The 18,920-nt window shown below is 40.0% G+C and overlaps 1 protein-coding gene across 2 annotated transcripts in view; it reads left to right on the forward strand.

Moving 5' to 3' along the window:
• The window catches only part of MAP3K20 (mitogen-activated protein kinase kinase kinase 20), a 94,118-nt gene that overhangs the window by 42,811 nt on the left and 32,387 nt on the right, over positions 1–18,920 (forward strand). For both annotated transcript variants that reach the window (XM_075153257.1, XM_075153258.1), the window contains exons 8-11: positions 1,863–1,949; positions 5,553–5,627; positions 11,085–11,191; positions 16,985–17,120. In XM_075153257.1, the coding sequence (XP_075009358.1) occupies positions 1,863–1,949; positions 5,553–5,627; positions 11,085–11,191; positions 16,985–17,120 (405 nt within the window). The remainder of the gene's footprint in view (positions 1–1,862; positions 1,950–5,552; positions 5,628–11,084; positions 11,192–16,984; positions 17,121–18,920) is intronic.

An 18,920-nucleotide genomic window follows, 5' to 3' on the forward strand; every position in this document is an offset into this window, starting at 1 on the left:
GGAAGGCAGTGATCCGTACAGGCAGTGGAAATAAACACTAAAGGTGTTGTGATAAAGGAATTCAGTGCAAAATGTTCTTCACAAACTTATGTGCATGAATGAAACGAGACAACCCTTACAATTTACAGCCTTCTAAAAGAAGGGTAGCAGAGCAGTGGAGTTTTCCAGCTCAAGGCTCTTGGAGACATTTAACGTGTATCTCATTATGTTGTTTACTTAGAGCAGTATCTAAATACATCTTCCATCTGATGTGCAAACTTGAGTTTCTTCTCTGTGGTTTCATGGTACAGCCGTACAGATGAGGTGGTTCTGCAAGGCTGCTCAATTGTGTGTTTGATTTGGTCCAGGGGCTTTTGTTTTAAACTGGCTGTTTTGTATGCTGTTTTTTTGTCTGAAGTACATGGGACTGCTAAATTATTTCCTTCTCTGACAGTTAAATTTCCTTGTCTACCAGTAGAGAGGTGGTAATTAAAATTACAAATTGAGGTGCCTTCCCCCCCCCCCCCCCTTCTAAAAGGAATTAATTGAGGCAAACAGGAGAGTTGAATACCTCTATGATAGCTTTCCCCATATATTTCCTATTCTCAGGAACTGTCCTTTCAGTTATTTTTCCAAGATACCCTTACCTTTACTAATCAGTCTTCTAACTCAAGCAGAATTATTCAAATAGGTTTCTTGGAGTACCCTGTTCACTTGATTAAAGGCCCAACTCTGCTTCAGTGCATTTTTTCTGCTTGAGCGGCATTTGCCAATATTCTCACATTTTCTTTCTAATTACCTTCATGGCTGGCCAGAATCCATTCAAAAGGATGTAGCTGGAATAAGCCTGGGTACTAACTCAAGTAGTAAGGATATAGAGACTTGGATATAGAGACTTGCATAAGGATCTTAATGCATTTGGTCAGATCCTACATAAATGATGTCTTTTTTGTTGTTATGCTTGGTATATGAGCAGAAGAAGAAGTTTGTATGTAGATATTTGTAACAAGACACATATATGAAGGTTCTGATTTAAAAAGAAAAAGAAAGAAAGAAAAAAAAAAGACACGTATACAAGTGAAGGTACAAAGTGCCTGTTATTTTGGTTGAACTCCAATATGTAGTCCCAATGGCAGAAAAACAAGTTGGATTCATTGACTTGAAGCCTTTTTGGTGATGCCAAACTCTTTTCTACCGAGTAGCTTAGATTCTCAGGTGCTGTGTTACCAAAATGCTAAAAGCATGCGAAATTAGGAGATCTTTCTATATCTAAGGACAGTGCGTCTGTAAGCTATCGAGGAGAACAGAGTAATTTTCTATATGCTGTATATTGTTTAGTTTAACATAATCACATACTTGGAGATAAACAATTACAGTTTTGCTTGCAAAATTATATTTAATATTTTCATAGGCATATCATAGGAGCAAAATACCTTTTGGATCATATTCTGACTACTGAGAAGCACTACTTGCAATCATATAGAAATATTTTTAAATGCAAAATGACTACAAAGCAAAGATGTGTCTAGTTGGGGCTGAGAAGGAGAGGAGGAGTTCATTGTCTTCCCAAGTCTCAACTGCCAAATGTGAACTTCATAGTGTACAAAGAAAGTAAAAAGCATTTTCCATGGCTCTTACAAAATTGCAGGCATTAGCCCCCACACAACCCAGTTTTTCATCTTGGCTTTTCTGTAGAGGAAAAAGCAGAAACATTCAAATTAATTTAGTGAGAGGATCTTGCACACAAACACTGGTCCAAGGTCCTGCAAATGGAAACTGGTTGCCTGATAATTGGATACCGAATAGTGCTGTATCAAGGTTTAATAATGTATTTAAAATACAAAGTACAGAAATAAAAATTCTTTTCTTTTTTTCTGTTCCAGGTTCTCTGGGAGATGCTAACAAGGGAGGTCCCCTTTAAAGGCTTGGAAGGATTACAAGTAGCTTGGCTTGTAGTGGAAAAAAACGAGGTAAGACTACGTTTCTACATTCAGGTACATAGATCAGAAAACAGTATTGGGGTTTTGCAAAAGACTTTTTCATCTTCTTCAAATTGAAAGTAAGTTCACGCGTATGGAAAGATTAGCAGTAGGAGCTAACACAAAGGGTCAAAGTGATGTTATTCCTCATGAATGGACCCTTTACATCTAATTGTTGCAGCTTCACGTCGTGATGCTGTAGATCAAAAATTGTACAAGTACTGTACTAGTTTCTCAGTCTCAATTGTAAAACCTAGGGGTTTGTTCTTAGTGATGAAAGAAGCCATTGCGTCCAAGGTAGGGGAACAGTTTAACTCCATCTCCTGCGTTTAGGACATCTTTTTACTGGCCGGGAGTTGATATATCTGTAAGAGACCTTCAGCTACTTCAACTTAACTCTCCCAGCAGGAGTCACTATAGTACAAGAAACTGCCGCTTAGATGAAAATTTCAAAAATAAAAGAAGAAAAAATAGTTTTAAAAAAAGAGAGAAATTACAGTTTTGCCACCTACGTTCAACACTACATTGAAGATGAGCTCCTCACTGGTATCGGCAAGGCTGTGGCATAGCTGCAAGCCTCCTCATGCAGAGTCTTTCCATTTCAAAAGCACTTCAGTGGTGTAAACACCGTTTGTACAGTGTCCCCAGCCTCGCTTTTCTTCTTCTCACAAATTGAGGCTTTCAGTTAGTTGGACATGTGAGCGTATTTCTGAACACATAGTCCCTTGATATCAAAGACAGTAACTACATTTAAAAAACATTTAAAGTTGTGACTGTACCACACACAGACAAGCATGGAAATCCTCCACAAAGATGAAACCTCCTCTATCTAGACACAGCGGAAGCTTGGGAAACGTTACAATGGCGAGGCAGTGGCTGTACAATACAGATTCCTATTATTCTACATAAACTGTTTCTCAAAATGCTTCAGAGTTAAACAGAGGAGTTAGGTTTCCTCCTCTTAGTTTAATATTTTTTTGTTGGTGTTTTTTTTCCCCTCTCTTTTTTTCTTCTATTTGAGGACGGGATTAATTCCAGTGAGTGATACTGTGATATACCGATTAGTTGGAAATGCTACACTAATAGCATGAAGATTATGAATGTGGTCTTCTACAGCGTTTATCAGAGCAGGCGGCACAAAGAGACACTTTCTCCTAGTTTAGGAAAAGCCTCATACATAGTTTTGAAGGAGGAACTATAAAGCCTTCCATCAACAATGTTTGTTTCCTATGCCTACCACGTGCAGTTTTATGTAAGGGGCACAGAGTGGCATTGGGAATGTTGTAAAGAGATGTAGTCATACGCTGAAGGATGTCAGAGGGTACAACACACATTTCTCTACAGTTTTCCAGAGCAAGGAACTGTGTAAAATACAATATGAACAAAATGTGGACATGATGACTATTTTGCTCATGGCTGAAGAAACCTAAGGGGAGACATTTTCAGAGCCAGCTGTTTGTCTGCCAGGTACCACTAGCCTGTTGCTACCATCTTCTTTGGAAGGGTGCCACGGAGCTTAGAGGGCATTAACACTTGCTTACATAGGTTTTTTTTTTTTCTGGCCATGGCTTAGGGAACATGCCCAGTATAAGCCTTGTAAAAGTCAGCTGGTGCTACTTTTCTTCATAGTTTCTGTGTCCCAAAGCAAGTGTGAGGGCCAGATTCTGCTCTCAGTTCAATCTGTTGACATCAGTGGGGTTGCATGGTTCCAGTTCACAAAGGAATTGAATCACTGTTGAGCCAGTCCTTCATTTTTTGCACTGCAAGTCTCTTGTTAAAATCAGTGTGTGCCTAAGACCAAAACGTAATTGCATAGGGTGAAAAATCCCCCTTTGCAAAGCCTGAGCCCAACAAATGAAGTGGATTTTAATGATTCTGTATGGGTCTGTTTCGACTCTCTGCATAATTTCACAGTGTTATTTTTATTCTGGTAGGGTTTCTATATAATTTTTTTTTTTTTTTTAATCCAGAGAAGAAAAACATGAGAGTTCAGATTATGCTAGGTGTGATCTCATAATAAATTACCACTGAGAAACGTCATCTTTATTATAATACGACACTTTTGGAACATGCTACCTCTATATTACATGACAGATAACATTCTGAACAAGTGAGACACATATAAACGGTGATAGCAACTGATTTTCCACCTCCTGGAATAGTGAGGGTTACAGACAAATACTGGAGCAAGACTAGCCAGTGTATTTTTAGGCTAATGACTCAGCCAGAGATCAAGCACCAGTACAATTTGTTTATGCATTGTACAAATTTCTGTGTATTTCTTGCACAGAAAGCTTTGCACCTTAAGGTATTACATTATTTTAATAATCATACTCCTGCAGTGCGCGGGCTCTATATGTCATGTTTCCAGTTTTCATGGTGTTCAAATGCTTGTGGAGCAGAATTTGTTAACTCTTACTTTGGCTGCTGTGGCTTGTAAGGCTTTGCAGGTCACGTTGCAGTAATATAATGGTACAGTTTGACACAACTTGCTCTGCTTTGCTTCTGAAATGGCAATAGTAGGACAGATCAAAGGGTCTTCCTGGCAGGTTGGTCTGAACAGGGATGTAATACCTGGTTCTCACCTGTTACAGGACAGGGAACCCTTTTTCCAGCTTGGCCCCTCTTATATTTGGACTCATTTTCACTGAGGAACTGTGTTTTATCAACATACTTTTTAAATTTAGAATGAAACATCTGAAGTCAGTTAACTGCCTTAGCGAGAGCAGAGGGATCTCCTTATATGTGTAATGTTGTTGGGATGCATGTTTAATCAACTGGAGAGTCTTCAGTATCTGTGTGTGTATATGAAAAAGGATTTGCTTTTAGGCTTTCCAGTCTGGAGGCAGAGTCTTTAAACTAAAAGTCCTGTAAGACTGGCTGAGAGAATCTTTTCATGGTTTAAAACTCTCAGGAAGGGAAACCAAACAAGCTTCTAACTAATTCTCTGTAGTCAGTGGTCCTGGCTATAACCAGCAACTCCTTGTCTTCAGTCATCAGGAAATATTTATATGAGTTCACTGTGCTCTGTGAGTGCTTTCTGAGATCTGCATGTTCTCATTAATCCTTCTGACCACAGGCTCATGAAACGTCTCGTGTCATGTAGACACATTAACTCTTTTTAACTCACTTACTGTAATCTGTATTTCAGCCATTTGTTATATCAAAAGCGATTATAGTATTGTACAGCTGGATCACCTGTGTGGGAGAAAGGAATTAAGGCAGGCTGTATGTTATATGTATCTTGACAAGCATCTTAGAATACCATGCAGTGACCTCCACAAACTACTATGTTTTAGTATTAAAAGCTGTTTGCCTTGGTTTTACTTCCTTGTCTCTGAGCTTTCTTAAGGAACTCCATTTGTGCATTTGTTCCATTCGTTCCTTATAGGTCTATTAATTAGTTGTACGTCTTGCTAGTGTTAATAATTTTGATTTTTCTTTTTAATATGTCAATCCTCATTTTTTATATTGTGTTTAAAAGAAAGAAGAGTGTGTTTTACTACTTTTAATTGCGTTGCTCTTATAGGAAATCTACTAGTAGCAGCTTAAACGGAAATGCTTCCAATAACTGGTACATTCTCTCTCCATTAGAGATTAACCATTCCAAGCAGTTGTCCCAGAAGTTTTGCAGAACTGATGCATCAATGTTGGGATGCTGATTCAAAGGTAATTTAATTTGTGTTTGATTTCCACACCACCACCCACTGCCTTGTTTTGCTAAGTGTGTTAGCGTTTCTTTGGGGGACAAGTCTGAGCTAACACCATTGATGCATGCTAATAGACACATTTCTTCAAAAAGATAGTTGGGGCTGTCTTTTTTTAATGGGTTTACATATTTATGTTTAAATGTCTCTCCTTCCCTTTTAATCAAGAGTTATTACTCTACTAACTTACCTGACTACTAAACACAATGACAGTAAGTAGAGTGAGATGGCAAGAATGTAGCCTTTTTGGAGCAAGTGAAAAATTGTTCTTTTCTATTTTCTTTCAATAGTTAATGTTTAATCTTACTTGGACGTATGTGAGCATCATGTATGAAATATCTATTTCAAGGTCCAATTTTGATGCCTTTCTTGTGTTGGAAACATGTTAATCCATAAAATGCGGGTAGGATCAGCAGCAATGCATTCTAAATTAACATTAAACCTTTCCTAATCTTTTCCCTTAGGACTTTGAATGATGAGCTTTATAATGATTATACTGTAATAATATAATAGCAGAAGTCCTGTAATATACTGTTTAACCATGAAAACAGAGTAAAAATACAAATTAAAGAGCCAACCATTGTCACTATTAATCTGCCCCTACAAGAATAAACTAAAAGAGAAATTAAAGAGTATTTAGTCAGTAAAAGCTTTTGTAGATGATGGGAGTTACCTTCTTTAAATGGATTCTGCTACCATCCTGTTGTACATAAAACTGGCTGGAAGGAACCTGTGGGCATACTAGCTTTATTACCAAGGATTAGCATCCATTTCCTTTGCTATGAAGGTATTTGAGAGAGGGAAGGATAGTTAAGGAAAGGAAATTACGCTCCTTTTCTCAAGTCAAGGCACCAGGAAGAGCTTTGTTCATTTAAACTCAGCAGAAAGTTAGCCACTACTTCAGAGAGACCAAAATTAATCCCAAGATGAATTACAGCGCTTAGGTGCTCTAAAGCTAGAACTTGCTCTCTCTACTACCAGAGGGTAGCCATAGAAGAATAACACGAGAAAGGAGATTTTCCTTCTTAGTCTCTTTTTTTTAAGCAAGGAGCTGCTTTCCTACAGAATGGATCTGGAAGGCTGAGATTCATCATCAATATGTGGTTTCCACGTGAATGCCCATTTAAATGCCATTTCCTTAATATCACCCTCTTTATCCTCTCCACAGAAGGGAGGGGAGAAAAATGCTTTGAGTCTTTGAGTCTACAAGTAGACTGTTTAAGTCAGAGCACTTTCAAGTGGCAACTACATCTTTAATAACTACTCCCAAGCATCAGCATCACTACCAAATGCCACAGAATAAAAATTATTGGAGCTTCTTTTCTGTAATTGCAGATCAGCTCACTCTTTGCCTTGCTCTAGCCACATATATAAGTGTCCAGAAGGCTGTTGCTGTTTTTCAAGGAGAGGGAGGGATCTGGATGTTGTAAAAGAGGGATGCCCAACCATCAGGCTGAGTTCTGTCTGCACGAGCAATTCACCTGGGTTTGGGCTGGTTCCTGGGAGCGTTGTTCCCAGAAGTGTCTCTGATGCATGCAAAGAGTGAATCTCATGTTAGATGGGTTTTTCTGACAGTCTGCTCTTTGCTACTTTTTTCATGCAGCTTCTCTTCTGTTAGGCAATTACAAATGACTGAAATGGAGCAACCTCTGGCCACAGTTTGGGCATGTGACTGACTTACTCAGTCACGTGTTGGGAAAGGATCGCTACTTACAGCTCTCTTACAGCCTTGACAAAAGGCTGTGTGGCCTGCATGAGCCAAAAGATGGAGCACACTCCTCTAAAATACTGCTCTGTGTAACGTTCCCTTTTCGCCAGGATTAGCTTTAGAAAATCAGATAGTCGACGCATGAGCAAGTTACTGAGGGTCAAGCGGGGGTGAGCTTGAGGATGCCAGCTGCTCAAAAGCAATTGCTAATGTGCATACTTTTAGCCTGCAGAAAGCATGAGGTATCTTTAGGTGGCTTACCCCTGCGAAAAGAGGGATGAGCATTTACTGTGGGGCTAAGGAATACACTTGGAGAGCTGCTGCAGAGCAGCTGGAGTGTCAGACACTGCTCACACCATAACTTCCTCATGGGAATGGACGGAGTTATTAACTTGGCTTTGAATTCTTAAGAATTTTTTCATACATGGAGGAAAACATCCATAGTGCATTGCTCCACATAGTATTTGTAATGATAGTCTTTATACAGTTTAAACTGTGCAGTTGAAAGAGTCCCTAGTAGGTTCAAAGCATTTTACTAAAATGTTAATTACTAATTATTTTAAGTCACTAATTATTAAAGAACAATCTCTGTGGTAACTAAGTATCTTAAATAATTACTTCCACATGTTAAAATCCCTACCAAACAAGCTGCTTTTGCTTGGGTACTAAATAATTGTACAAACAAGGTTGCTCATCACAGATGCCTTTGTTTACTGGGGATACTTGCTTTTGAAACACAGGTGAGTGGTTCTTTCTCATTTCATCTGTTCCTTCAGTTTAATCCCCATTTTAACATAAAAGTTGTTTATAAATTACTGACTATTTTAATGGAAATCAGAAATCTGGGAACAGAGAAGCAGCAAGAAAGGAAAGCCATATGGATTAAATATCCTGGTTTTGTGCAGACCTGTTTAGTAAGAAATACTGAGTGGAAGAAAACAGTGAAAACATTAGCCAGAATTATTTCTAGAGGGGCATATATTTTAAAGATTTTTGTATGAGACATCACAGATATAAAGGGAAACAATTTTCAAAGGCGACTCATGCCTTGATATTTTAAGAATCTCCTATAAGGACTGTCTTGAGATGCCTGACTTTCTAGAAAGTGCTAAGCAGTCATCCACCAAAAATAAGACTTTTTTTTAAAAAGCTTCTCAGCTTGGGCTCCTAATTTCAGCAATCACTTCTTGCCAGTTTTAACCAGGGTATCAGTCTGCACTTGGAGTGCATCTATTAAATCTGAAATTATTCTTGCCTAGGGGGAAGAAACCAACAAAACCCACATGACAGCGTAGGCTTGTGTCTCCCTGTCAGCTTTGCCTCCAGGGAAAGCTGGTACCTGTAAATCTGGTGGCTACAAAGCTGGCAGGGTAGCTGGTGGCTGTTCAGAAATTGCACAGCCAGAGATGTACGAGCTTTGTCAGTACTGTGTGGCTGTGCATTTGTTCCAGCTCTAGCGGCGCGACTCAACAGCTCCTTTGCCTGTAGTGTAGGACCCAAAGAGTGTGTGTTGCTGCTCCTCCCAAATCAGTCAGTCGGCGCTTTCACCCGCCCTTAGTAAAAGCCCTGTTCTCTGTCATTATCTCCACTCCAGTTACTCCAGGCAGGCCTGATAGTAGTGTTGGCTGTGCTCTCTTAGTGTCAGCCCTGCCCCCTACTTCCCAGTATACCCCGGGAAAAAAGGAGCAAGCAAAACTCGTGGAAGTGTTTTGTAAAAGAATCCTAAATAAGCCATAAAATATTGTAATTAATGCAGCATGGGGATGTTTGCCCTTCATCTCATCCTGAAAATAGAATTAGTTTAATATAAGCGCGTTACGTACCTGCCAGTCGTGTGGACAGCACGTAGCAGCAGCAGCAGTACCCTGGTGTATTGGTGGGGAGCCACGGTCTCCTGCCTGGCAGCTGCCTCACCATTTGGGAGGCTCTTGAATCCCCTCAACAGCTCACACCCACTGGGGTGGTTACAAGAGATGCAGCTGTAGCAACGAGAAGGGTGTGAGGGCTGTTGGAAGGTTCTCCTGCCCCAAAATTGCACCGGAGTTGTCTGTCCTGGTTGGTGCCAGGGATGAATTTTGTGCTCTGTACCCCCGGCGTGGCATGCTCCCTGACCGGGTAGGTTCGTGCTCTTCCAGGACGTGTTCAGAGGGTCTGCTCAGCCGTGGCCAGGTCCAGCAGCATCATGCATGTAGGGGGAGGACTGCTGCCTCCCCCAGCCCCCCCGGTAAATGCAGGGGGACCCTGCTGGGTTCCCACACTGGGACTAGATCAACAAGTGCGAGCAACGTGCTGCTGAATAGGCACCTGCTGCCACGCTGCTTGGCGTGCCCGGGTGGCCGCTCCGTGGACGCTGGGCTGGGGGCCAAACTGCATAAGCACGTGGTGGCTGGGGCAAGCACTGTCTGTTGCAAAGAAAATCTGCACAGCTCATCCAACTGCCCGTTGCCTGAAATCATGGAGATGGACCAAAAAATGACAGACAAAGCCTCCAGTTACAGCCGAATAGTGCAGCATTGCAGTATAAGAGAGCTTGTCTTTTTTTTTTTGTTATGCATTTGACACTTTTTCATGCTGTTTGACATTTAAAATAAAGAAATTGTCTTTCTTTTATAATGTGGAAATCACTTGGATCTTCCTGGGAGAGACACCTCAGCATTGTTCCTAATTGTTTTTGTGCTCCCAAATTAAAATGCACGTTTTAATTGCAGCATCTGTAATTTTAGCAGAAATGGTATAATTACAGGCGCGATAGAGAGAGAATGCGCATCATCCCCTTATTATGTATCTACATTTTGTTTCAACCTTTTGTCTCAACCTTGTCTGGGGTCTGTCAAACAGACTAACAGAGTCAGCGCTCTTTCAAGAAACACATTTAACTGTGGCTTTTTCAGTTTCCAGTTATTATCCTACTTCATAGCTTCCTTTTGGGACTGAGGGGAAAGTAGAAAATACAGAGAAGTTCTAACTGCTCTCCGTGACTAGTGAGCACAGTGGGTGCTGGATGGAAAGCCCTGTAAAAGTTCAGTAAATGAGCCCAGGACAGAAGAGCACAGACACTGCTGACATGAGCTCGGCTACCAGGCGAGACATCCTTGTCTGGCCTCAATCTTCACTTCTTCCCCAGCTGCTCCTGAGGTAGCTAAGTGAGAGGTTTTTCTGGAAAGTCTGTCCTTCTCTGCAAGAGGGGAACTGCAGCCAGAAACCCATTTTTGATGCGCAGCTAAATAGCTTGGTCACACATTGAAGAGTTTGGGTTACTACCTGTAAAAAGCTATCTGTCTAATTACCAGTTGCTGATGGGTCTAGCCTTCTCTTTTTGGCAGTATTTTCCTTCTTAGCTTGAGGAAAACTTTATTCTTTAGAATTAAGATTCTTGATGGTTATTGATGCTATAATGTTGTTTAATGCTCTTACTGAGTACCAGAAGGTTTCACTGGTAGATATGGAAGACTAAGCTAAGGCTTGAGTCCTACTAGCTTATGTGACTCTTCCCAAACTGACCTTTTCTTCAGTGGGAAGAACACAAAAAAGAAACCCACCATTTACAAATTTACAGTCCTCTTGTAGGATGCTGTGTTCAGAAAGCAGCAGCCCAATTTCTGTTGCTTGCAGTCTTTCAATTGAAAAATTCCTGCAACTAATTTTACACAGTAGTAGTTGTATATGAATGCAAATGCTGTGTTGTGTTTTTGCTTTGTTTTTTGTCTTCAGAAAAGGCCATCTTTCAAGCAGATCATTTCAATCCTGGAATCTATGTCAAATGACAGCAGCCTTCCAGACCAGTGTAACTCATTCCTGCATAACAAGGCGGAGTGGAGGTAAGTTTCCTTCCTCCCAAGATGAAATGATGTGGTTTTTCTTTGAAATGGTGTGAGTCCATATTTTTCAGAAAGACATCAGACTCCGATGATGTATTGGTAGAAAATATCTATGCTTGAAGTATTTTTAGAACGTAACTTACCTTGTTGTTTTTCAGGAATGCCCAGAATGTTGTGAAACTTGTATTAGGAGCCAATACACTTAGCTGTACCCTATATTTATTATTACACTGGTTTAGGTATCATGATATTTATGGTTTTGTGATTCACATCTTAAAACCAATTATGCGTTTTCAGTCAATTGTGTGGGGGCAAAACAACTCAGGTATACGTATGTTTGATGCAATTTTCATAGAAAGTGTATAGGCATGTTTACATTAAAAAAAAAAAAATAAAGGGCATAAAAGAGTACATTTTCAAATCATGCCTCCATTTGTCTTCACTTGTGTGTGTTCTGCCATTTTTCGTGCATTCTCTCCTTTATATTGACTTTGTGTCCCTGCATTCAGCATGTGCCCAGGCCAGCCCTATTTTTGCATAGTGCACCAAGCATTGCTTAGGCATATGATTTTACCTATTGCTGATTGTAATTTTTATTCTTAAATGATTATAAATGGAGATGAGATTTGATAAAACTTTATTCTATTACACAGTGTACAGTAAAAGTTTCAGCCTATTTTCTGTATGTGCCAAAACTTTAAAAAAAAAAATCCCCAAGGCTTATTTGTGAGTTAGAAAGCTTGCTGCTTCACAGCACATCCTTCTGTTTGGAAAAGAAAATTGAAAACAGATCTGCATAGGCAGAGGATTTTTACCAGACGATCGTGCCTCAGTCTATATTAAGAAGCGTTGGCCCCGCTCCAGGTAAGCTGGGAGCAGAAATACGAAAAGATTCCCTGCCTGCAGTCAGTGCAGGCGTCGAAGAAGCCTGGAGCGGGGGCGGTGGAGGATGGGGAAGAGCACATGGAAATGAGGCTTGTATCAAAACCAGCATCCCAAATTTCCTCCGCGGACTCACAAGGAAAATCAAGACGTATAGTTTTAATCGGGCGAGTGGAAAAAGTGAGCTGGCGATGGGACGCGCCCCCGGTCACATGGCGGGAGTATAAATAGCCTGTTCCGGGGCCGGCACCGCTCCTGCCCTGAGTCCGCGGCGCGCCGGCGGCAGCCCCGCGGCCTCGGGGACCGGCGGCGGCGGCGCGCCACCTCCTGGCGGCAGCGCCGACCTGCGCCTCGCCGGGGCCGGGGCCGGGGCCGGGGCCGGGGCCGGGGCCGGGGCCGGGGCCGCGGGGGCCGCCGGGGCCGGGGTGGCGGGGTGCCCCGGCTCTGCCTCGCCGCCTCGCTCCCCGGCGGACGGCGCTGCGAGGTTCCCTCCGGAGCGGCCCGTTGCACTGCGTTCAGTGTTCCTGCTTGCCAATACCCGGCTCTCAAATACTTGTCAATGCTTTTATCCGTGGCGTTGCTTTTACAGAATATTGGCCCTCTCACCCCCCAAATCTATATTCTAAGGCTTGGGACGAATGTCGGGTATTTAAAGTACAAAAACGTATTTTTTGGCCCCCATTATTTATGCAGACTCTGGGCATCATATTGTGGTTTTGATAGCAGAATACAAGGAGGGTTGGAAGAAAAATGTCCCCTAGTGAGGGATTTCTTATACACTCCTGTATAGTAAAAATATTTATTTGAAAGATGAGCAAGTACTCAAATTCCTTTAGGAAAAACATGTAACTACTTAAATCTGGCCAATATAGCAGAATAAAAGCTGTGCTAGTTGACATTTGGTAACATTAAGCTTCTGTACTTTCACTAAATTGATTCATTTCTTGGAGTGTGACTCGGGTAGCCCAAGTATTTCTTGCAAATTTTATTTTGATGCACCTGAAATTGCTCAGATGAGGAATGGCTAACAAGGTGTTAATGAAAAGCCACGTAGAAACAAAAAGTTCTTTGGCACTATCAAGTCATGGAAAAACTTCTTGCCATGGAGACTTGTGTTAAAGGTAAATTTGGCTTTTTTTTTTTTTTTTTTGAAGAATAGATAACTTGGAGACAAGGAGATATGAGAGAGAAAATACAAATTCATGATGGGGCATGATTTGCCTGAAAGCAAAGATGATTTCTGAATTAAGCCGAAATGAAAACACGAGGTGCAGAAAGAGCGCAAGTCGTGCGGGGACTTGCTCAGAAGCTGGGAAAGAGGGGCGCTCCCTCACCTGAATTCTGGTAACGGCTGCCTTCCCTGATGCAACAGCCATCTCTGTATGGAGACACTCATCAAGGTTAAGCCAAATTAACAGGAAATATGCAGAAAACATGCAAGTTAAAGTAGATGAAAGACTTGTACGCATAAGGGATAGACTAAACCAGATGAAGATATTTCTGAGAACAGTTGCACAGAAGTTTAATGTCTTAACTTCTGCATTGAAAAATCTTTGCTTTTACTCACTGGTTTATTTTTTTTATGTTTTTTATCCCATAGTGATTTGCAAAGAGACAGTTGAACCAGCAGTAGGGAAAGCATGAGATGTGTTACCAAGAAATAGGAAATTTTAATGAAGCCTGGCTATCAGAGCTGTGGAGAAGGGTGGGCTTGGGAAAAGTGAAGGTTACGCTTGTTCCTTTGAGGGACCTCCAAATTAGTGATCCAGGTACTGCACTTTCACAGGGATACTGCACTTATCAAAGCAAATCAAAGCTCAGGCAAGCTGGATTACATTTTTTCCCATCCTTAAAAAAAAAAAGGCAAGGTGAGGTTCTTTTTGTATAGAGACGAGCAAAAAGCGCATCTGTAACGGTGAGTAACCAGAGTCTTCAATGTCTCTGGCTGGTGTGAAGACTGAGAGTGGGCTGAGTCTATGCATGGCTGACAGAGGTGATAAGATAAATGACACTTTGACCTACCTTTAATGTGGTCTTATTTGCAACATCTACTGGTCTTGATGTTTATATTAATAATACATTTTAATCTGCCTGTTCTATCATTTCCTTAAAATAATTCAGTATCTTATTTCCTAACTGTTCTACCCTTCACATTTTTATTATTTAATGGAATAGGGTCACTGTCTTACGACTAAGTTGCACAGGTCTGCCTTATGTTTAAGTTCATATTTCGTGATCTTTTTGCAGCTCTTTCTCAAGTCACTTTTATTACAGTAGGAAAAAATTACTATTGAAGTAATGATGTTCCAATTCAGTGAGAGATCACATTTGTCTGCATTTAGTCATATATACTAACTGCATTTCTCCTTCCATCCTCTCCCCTCGAGCGGCTGTTCTAATGATTAAAATAGTCTATTAGTGATACTTATATTAGTGTATCAGTAGAAATTCAAGACATATAAACAAATGCCAGTCATTGTTTTTAATCTGTGACTGTTGATCATTATAGTTTCTAATAATACAGTATACGTTCTTCAATGTCACAGAATGAGATTATTCTAGAAAAGCCAGTAAGCTCAGACTGCAGAACTACAGAAGCAAACAAATCCACATGCCCTACCATGTATAATGTTTCAAGCTGCTTCATTTATGAAGTAAGACTCATTAACTGGGCAATGTACAGTAGCTTTCTCTTTAATTACACCGTTTTATTATACAATGGAATTATTTTTCAGAATGCAACTGTTTTCACAGACTGACCTTTTATTATAAGAGAAGTTTCTGTCTAATGAAGAGAGGTAATTACAACACAAAATAGACTTTTGACATATAGAAAGCTATTGTTACCAGGACTTTCCTAGTGCAGAATGTTGTTTAAAAGGGAACTTAATTTACATATTTTAAAAATTATAGAGTTGCATATAAGTAGCAGTGATGTTGAGAGACAAGCTAAGAAAAGCAGCTCTTGCAACTATCCTCAAATTGCTCTGTAGTTCCCACAGTAGATTGCATAGTGTGTGTTGCGCCTGAGAGAAAGGGTTTATGATAGGGAGATGAATGTTTGGAGAGGAGTCGCTTTCTGACCTTCTGTCCAGTGCTTTTTAGTTTTGTTCCTTTATTGTCTCTTTATTAGGACGTGTGACCACTTTCCACCCAGCACAGAGATCAGCCTTGACCTTTGCATGCCTAAATACGAGAGAGAATTTTGCTTGAAATCTGAAGCATAATAATTGTGAGGGGCATTTGTTCTGACCACCACATCGAACAGCTCACTCAGCAGGATTTAAGTGTGATAAATGCCCTTGCCCCAGGTGGCTGATTTTTGCAGTAGAATTAAGCGTGGTGGTAGAGGTTGCAGTAGAGTTTGCTAGTTATTCCAGCTCTGAATCCTTTCACTGTACTTTGTAAGCATTAGTCTCTGACAGAGATGTCGTATTAAAATAAGAAATCTATAAGATTTACAGTATTTAAATGATTTCATTTACTTAAATAGGCTATTTGGGTATGCATTTTCCCACATTGAGAGCCTGAACTCCTTTAGGTTGATACTGGAGAAGAGCTTAATCATTCCATGCTAGGACAGGAGATTTACAGGAAGAAATAATTCTCTTTCTTTCTCTCCCCCCTCCCCCCCAATAGAGATGACAGCTAACTCTGTTAGTCCTTTTATTTTCTTTCTGAAAACATCAGAAGGAGCAGACTTTGTTTGCAGTGTGTTTATGAAGGGAAAATGTTGTGAAAGTTTGAGCAGAAGATTTGGCATTAGAGAGTCGCAAAAACTATCTTCAGAGCTCTGTTTAGGATCTCTGTCTCCTTAGGCGCTCTCCCTCTCTAGGAGGAAAACGAAATGCTGAGATTGACTATTCCCACAATGTGAATAGGAAGCAGTTGAAGTAATAGTCAGGACACAGGTGGCAGGCAGTGCACAGTCTCCCAAGCAGTCACAGAAACGGTTTGTTAAATGCAAGTACAACCTCTGATACAAATTGGAGGTTTTTCTTTGGTTATCCCACAAGCAAAAAATGTGGCTGAATTTAGTGACAGAATTATTTTTCTGTACCTTCTAGAATACACCCATGCATTTGGAGCGCAAAACTTGTTGAATTCTTTTCTGAGAGCAGTTCAGTTCATGTGTTTAAAGGATAGTGTCCATCAGAAAGCACGTCAAAGGAAACCTCTTTATTAAGAGATGAGGTACATGCAATGCAACCCAATAAAGACGCTATCTGAAGCTTTTTAGAGTACCGCCTTCACTTCCTGCCTTTCTTATTTTTCACACCTTTGCATGTATGGTGAGAAGCAGAGAAAAGTAAACCAAATCCTTTTATTAACTGTTCCTAAGTTGAGAAGCTTCTATTTGTAACCATTTGCAGGGCTGGGTCATATCATGGTTTATATTCTTACTCTTATGTCTTCACCTAGAGAAACAGGAAGGTAAGTGGGAAAAACACCCCAGTGCTGCTTCTGTGTATTTTGAGTATAAGTCCAAATAATATTTGTAGCCAAGTTATAAACCCAGGCAAATGGGCTTCTTAGACTGTCCGTATTGTGTTGCTAATGGCTGTCCCGTTACCAGTTCTTAATGCAGTTTCTTTATGGATAAGATCATGTTTCATCATGTTGAGGGAAAAGACGGCATTTTAGTTTTTAAAATGTTGTTATTATATGGCATTTTACTCTTTTAAATGTTATTTTTCTTCAACTGAAGGTATTCCAGTTATTCTCAAGTATAAACATTGCCAGTTGTTCTTAAAGCTTTGAAAGGCTTTTTTGCATTTGGTAATTAAATGAACTGCTTGAGTTAGTATTGTACTTTTCAGCCTTTCACATTTAATTAACATTCAAGTGGGAATTATGAACAATTTATATCTGTCAGGAAAAGACAAGACGTAACAAATTGTCTCTGTGCAGATGCGAAATTGAGGCAACCTTAGAGAGACTAAAGAAACTGGAGCGTGATCTGAGCTTTAAAGAGCAGGAACTAAAGGAACGGGAGCGACGTTTGAGGATGTGGGAGCAGAAGTTAACCGAACAGTCCAATACTCCTGTAAGTAGACAATGATTCAATCTTTCATCTTACTTCAGAAAGTATTTGGAGATTTACATCTATGTAAATCTAAAGACACACCAAGGAAATAGTGCCCCTGTTTTCTTTAGTTGTTTCTTTGGGCCAATTAACATCTATTTTATTACATCACTGCACATAACTATACTGTTTTTTAAAATTTCATCTAATACGTTAGATATCAGATATTGCTGATGGTTGATATTGTGCCATGGGCAGTTAAGTAGTTTCCCATTGGTTTAATTATAGTTCTCAGCTTTAAAAGTTGATTGCATTCAATAAATTCATTTTTCAACATTTTTTGAAGTTGTTGACTTTAGTGGATGTAGGATTTGGTCTTAAATGCAAGAATCATTTGTTTCTTGAAGAAGAAGGCTTGAGAAACCTATGTAGATTTTTTTTTTTATTCTTCTTTGAGAAGAAGCAAATTTCCATTTGTGAAAAAGGGGGTCAAAATTTGGAGTATTAATTTATGGCTTTGTTCATAGTTATAGTTAACATACTTGTACTGGCCAGTTATTAGCTGTTAGGATTGCCACATTTCTATTAACAAATTGAACAAGAAAGCTTCCTTAGATTATCTTGGATTTCTTAACGAAATACGATGCTCTTGACTACTGATTGGCAGAGGGAGGACCACAGGGTTAATGCATGGCTAGACATAGTACAACAGAATTGTTGTTAAGAAAAATACTGCATTACCTACTTGTTTTTAAAGCACTAGCCAAAACAAATACCAAATTGAGATTGTAGTAGAATATGATTTTTCTTATGCACAATTTTATCCTACTTACAACCTTGATTCCAGCCAGATCCATTTACATACAACTTGTTTTTAAGGCATAGCTTATTGCTATTGTTTGAATGAAGTCGCATTCATGTTCCAGCTGTGAACATGCAGTCATGAATCATGAAGAATGAATGTTTTCCTATGTGCAGATACTGTATGTTCTCAGTAGATATCTGTATGCCTGCTTTAATGCTTGCAAACTTCCAGTAACTGAGCTGTGGGCCATCATCTATCCTGAGCACAGCATGCGACAAAACCTTAATGAGCAAATCTTTTCACGAGCAAGGCCCTAGGGTTTTTTATGCTGTACTTGCTTATGACTTCTACTTTTCACTTAGAGCTGGCATTGCTGAAAGAAAAAGCATTGTGCTAAGGCCTATTGTGCTAAGCATGAACTATCTTTCTGCATAACATTAACCCAACTCTCCTATTGTATTTAAATGCAATTTCTTCTAATAGAGAAATATAGGCTTGTTTTTTCTATAGATCTTTAGTGAACTGTTAACACTGAATGGCTTTAAAAAAAGCCCTTTTGTTGGAAAAAAATTGACATACTGGCAAAAATTGCCTTATTCAAGCAGGATTGTTTTTCTCATAGCAAATGAAGTTCTACAAGGCACTGGTTACAATTACAATTATATTTTAAATTCATAGCTGTAAACCATTTGCAAAATATCCCTGGGCATTCTGTTTGCAAGCTGTAGTTCTTGGAGTCAAATGTCTCCCTCCCTCCTTCCCTCCCTCAGTTCAGGCTACGTCTGCTCAGCAGTATCAAACTGGAGGATTGCGTCAGGGGTCTGCTCGATTTTAAGCTACCTTGGCTGTAAAAACAGTAGTAAAGATATGGCAACCAAATCTAATAACACAGCTTAGGGTGCCCACTAGGCTTATGCCTGGTTCTTAACACAACTAGGCCTTGTTGTGTCTTTGCTGGTACCGTCATCCCTGCTCTACGCTCTGCAGTCGCTTCTTCATTTTGCTCTGCAGCGAAG

The sequence above is a fragment of the Calonectris borealis genome, chromosome 6 (genome assembly GCF_964195595.1).
Source record: "Calonectris borealis chromosome 6, bCalBor7.hap1.2, whole genome shotgun sequence".
In the NCBI taxonomy this organism is placed as follows: domain Eukaryota; kingdom Metazoa; phylum Chordata; class Aves; order Procellariiformes; family Procellariidae; genus Calonectris; species Calonectris borealis.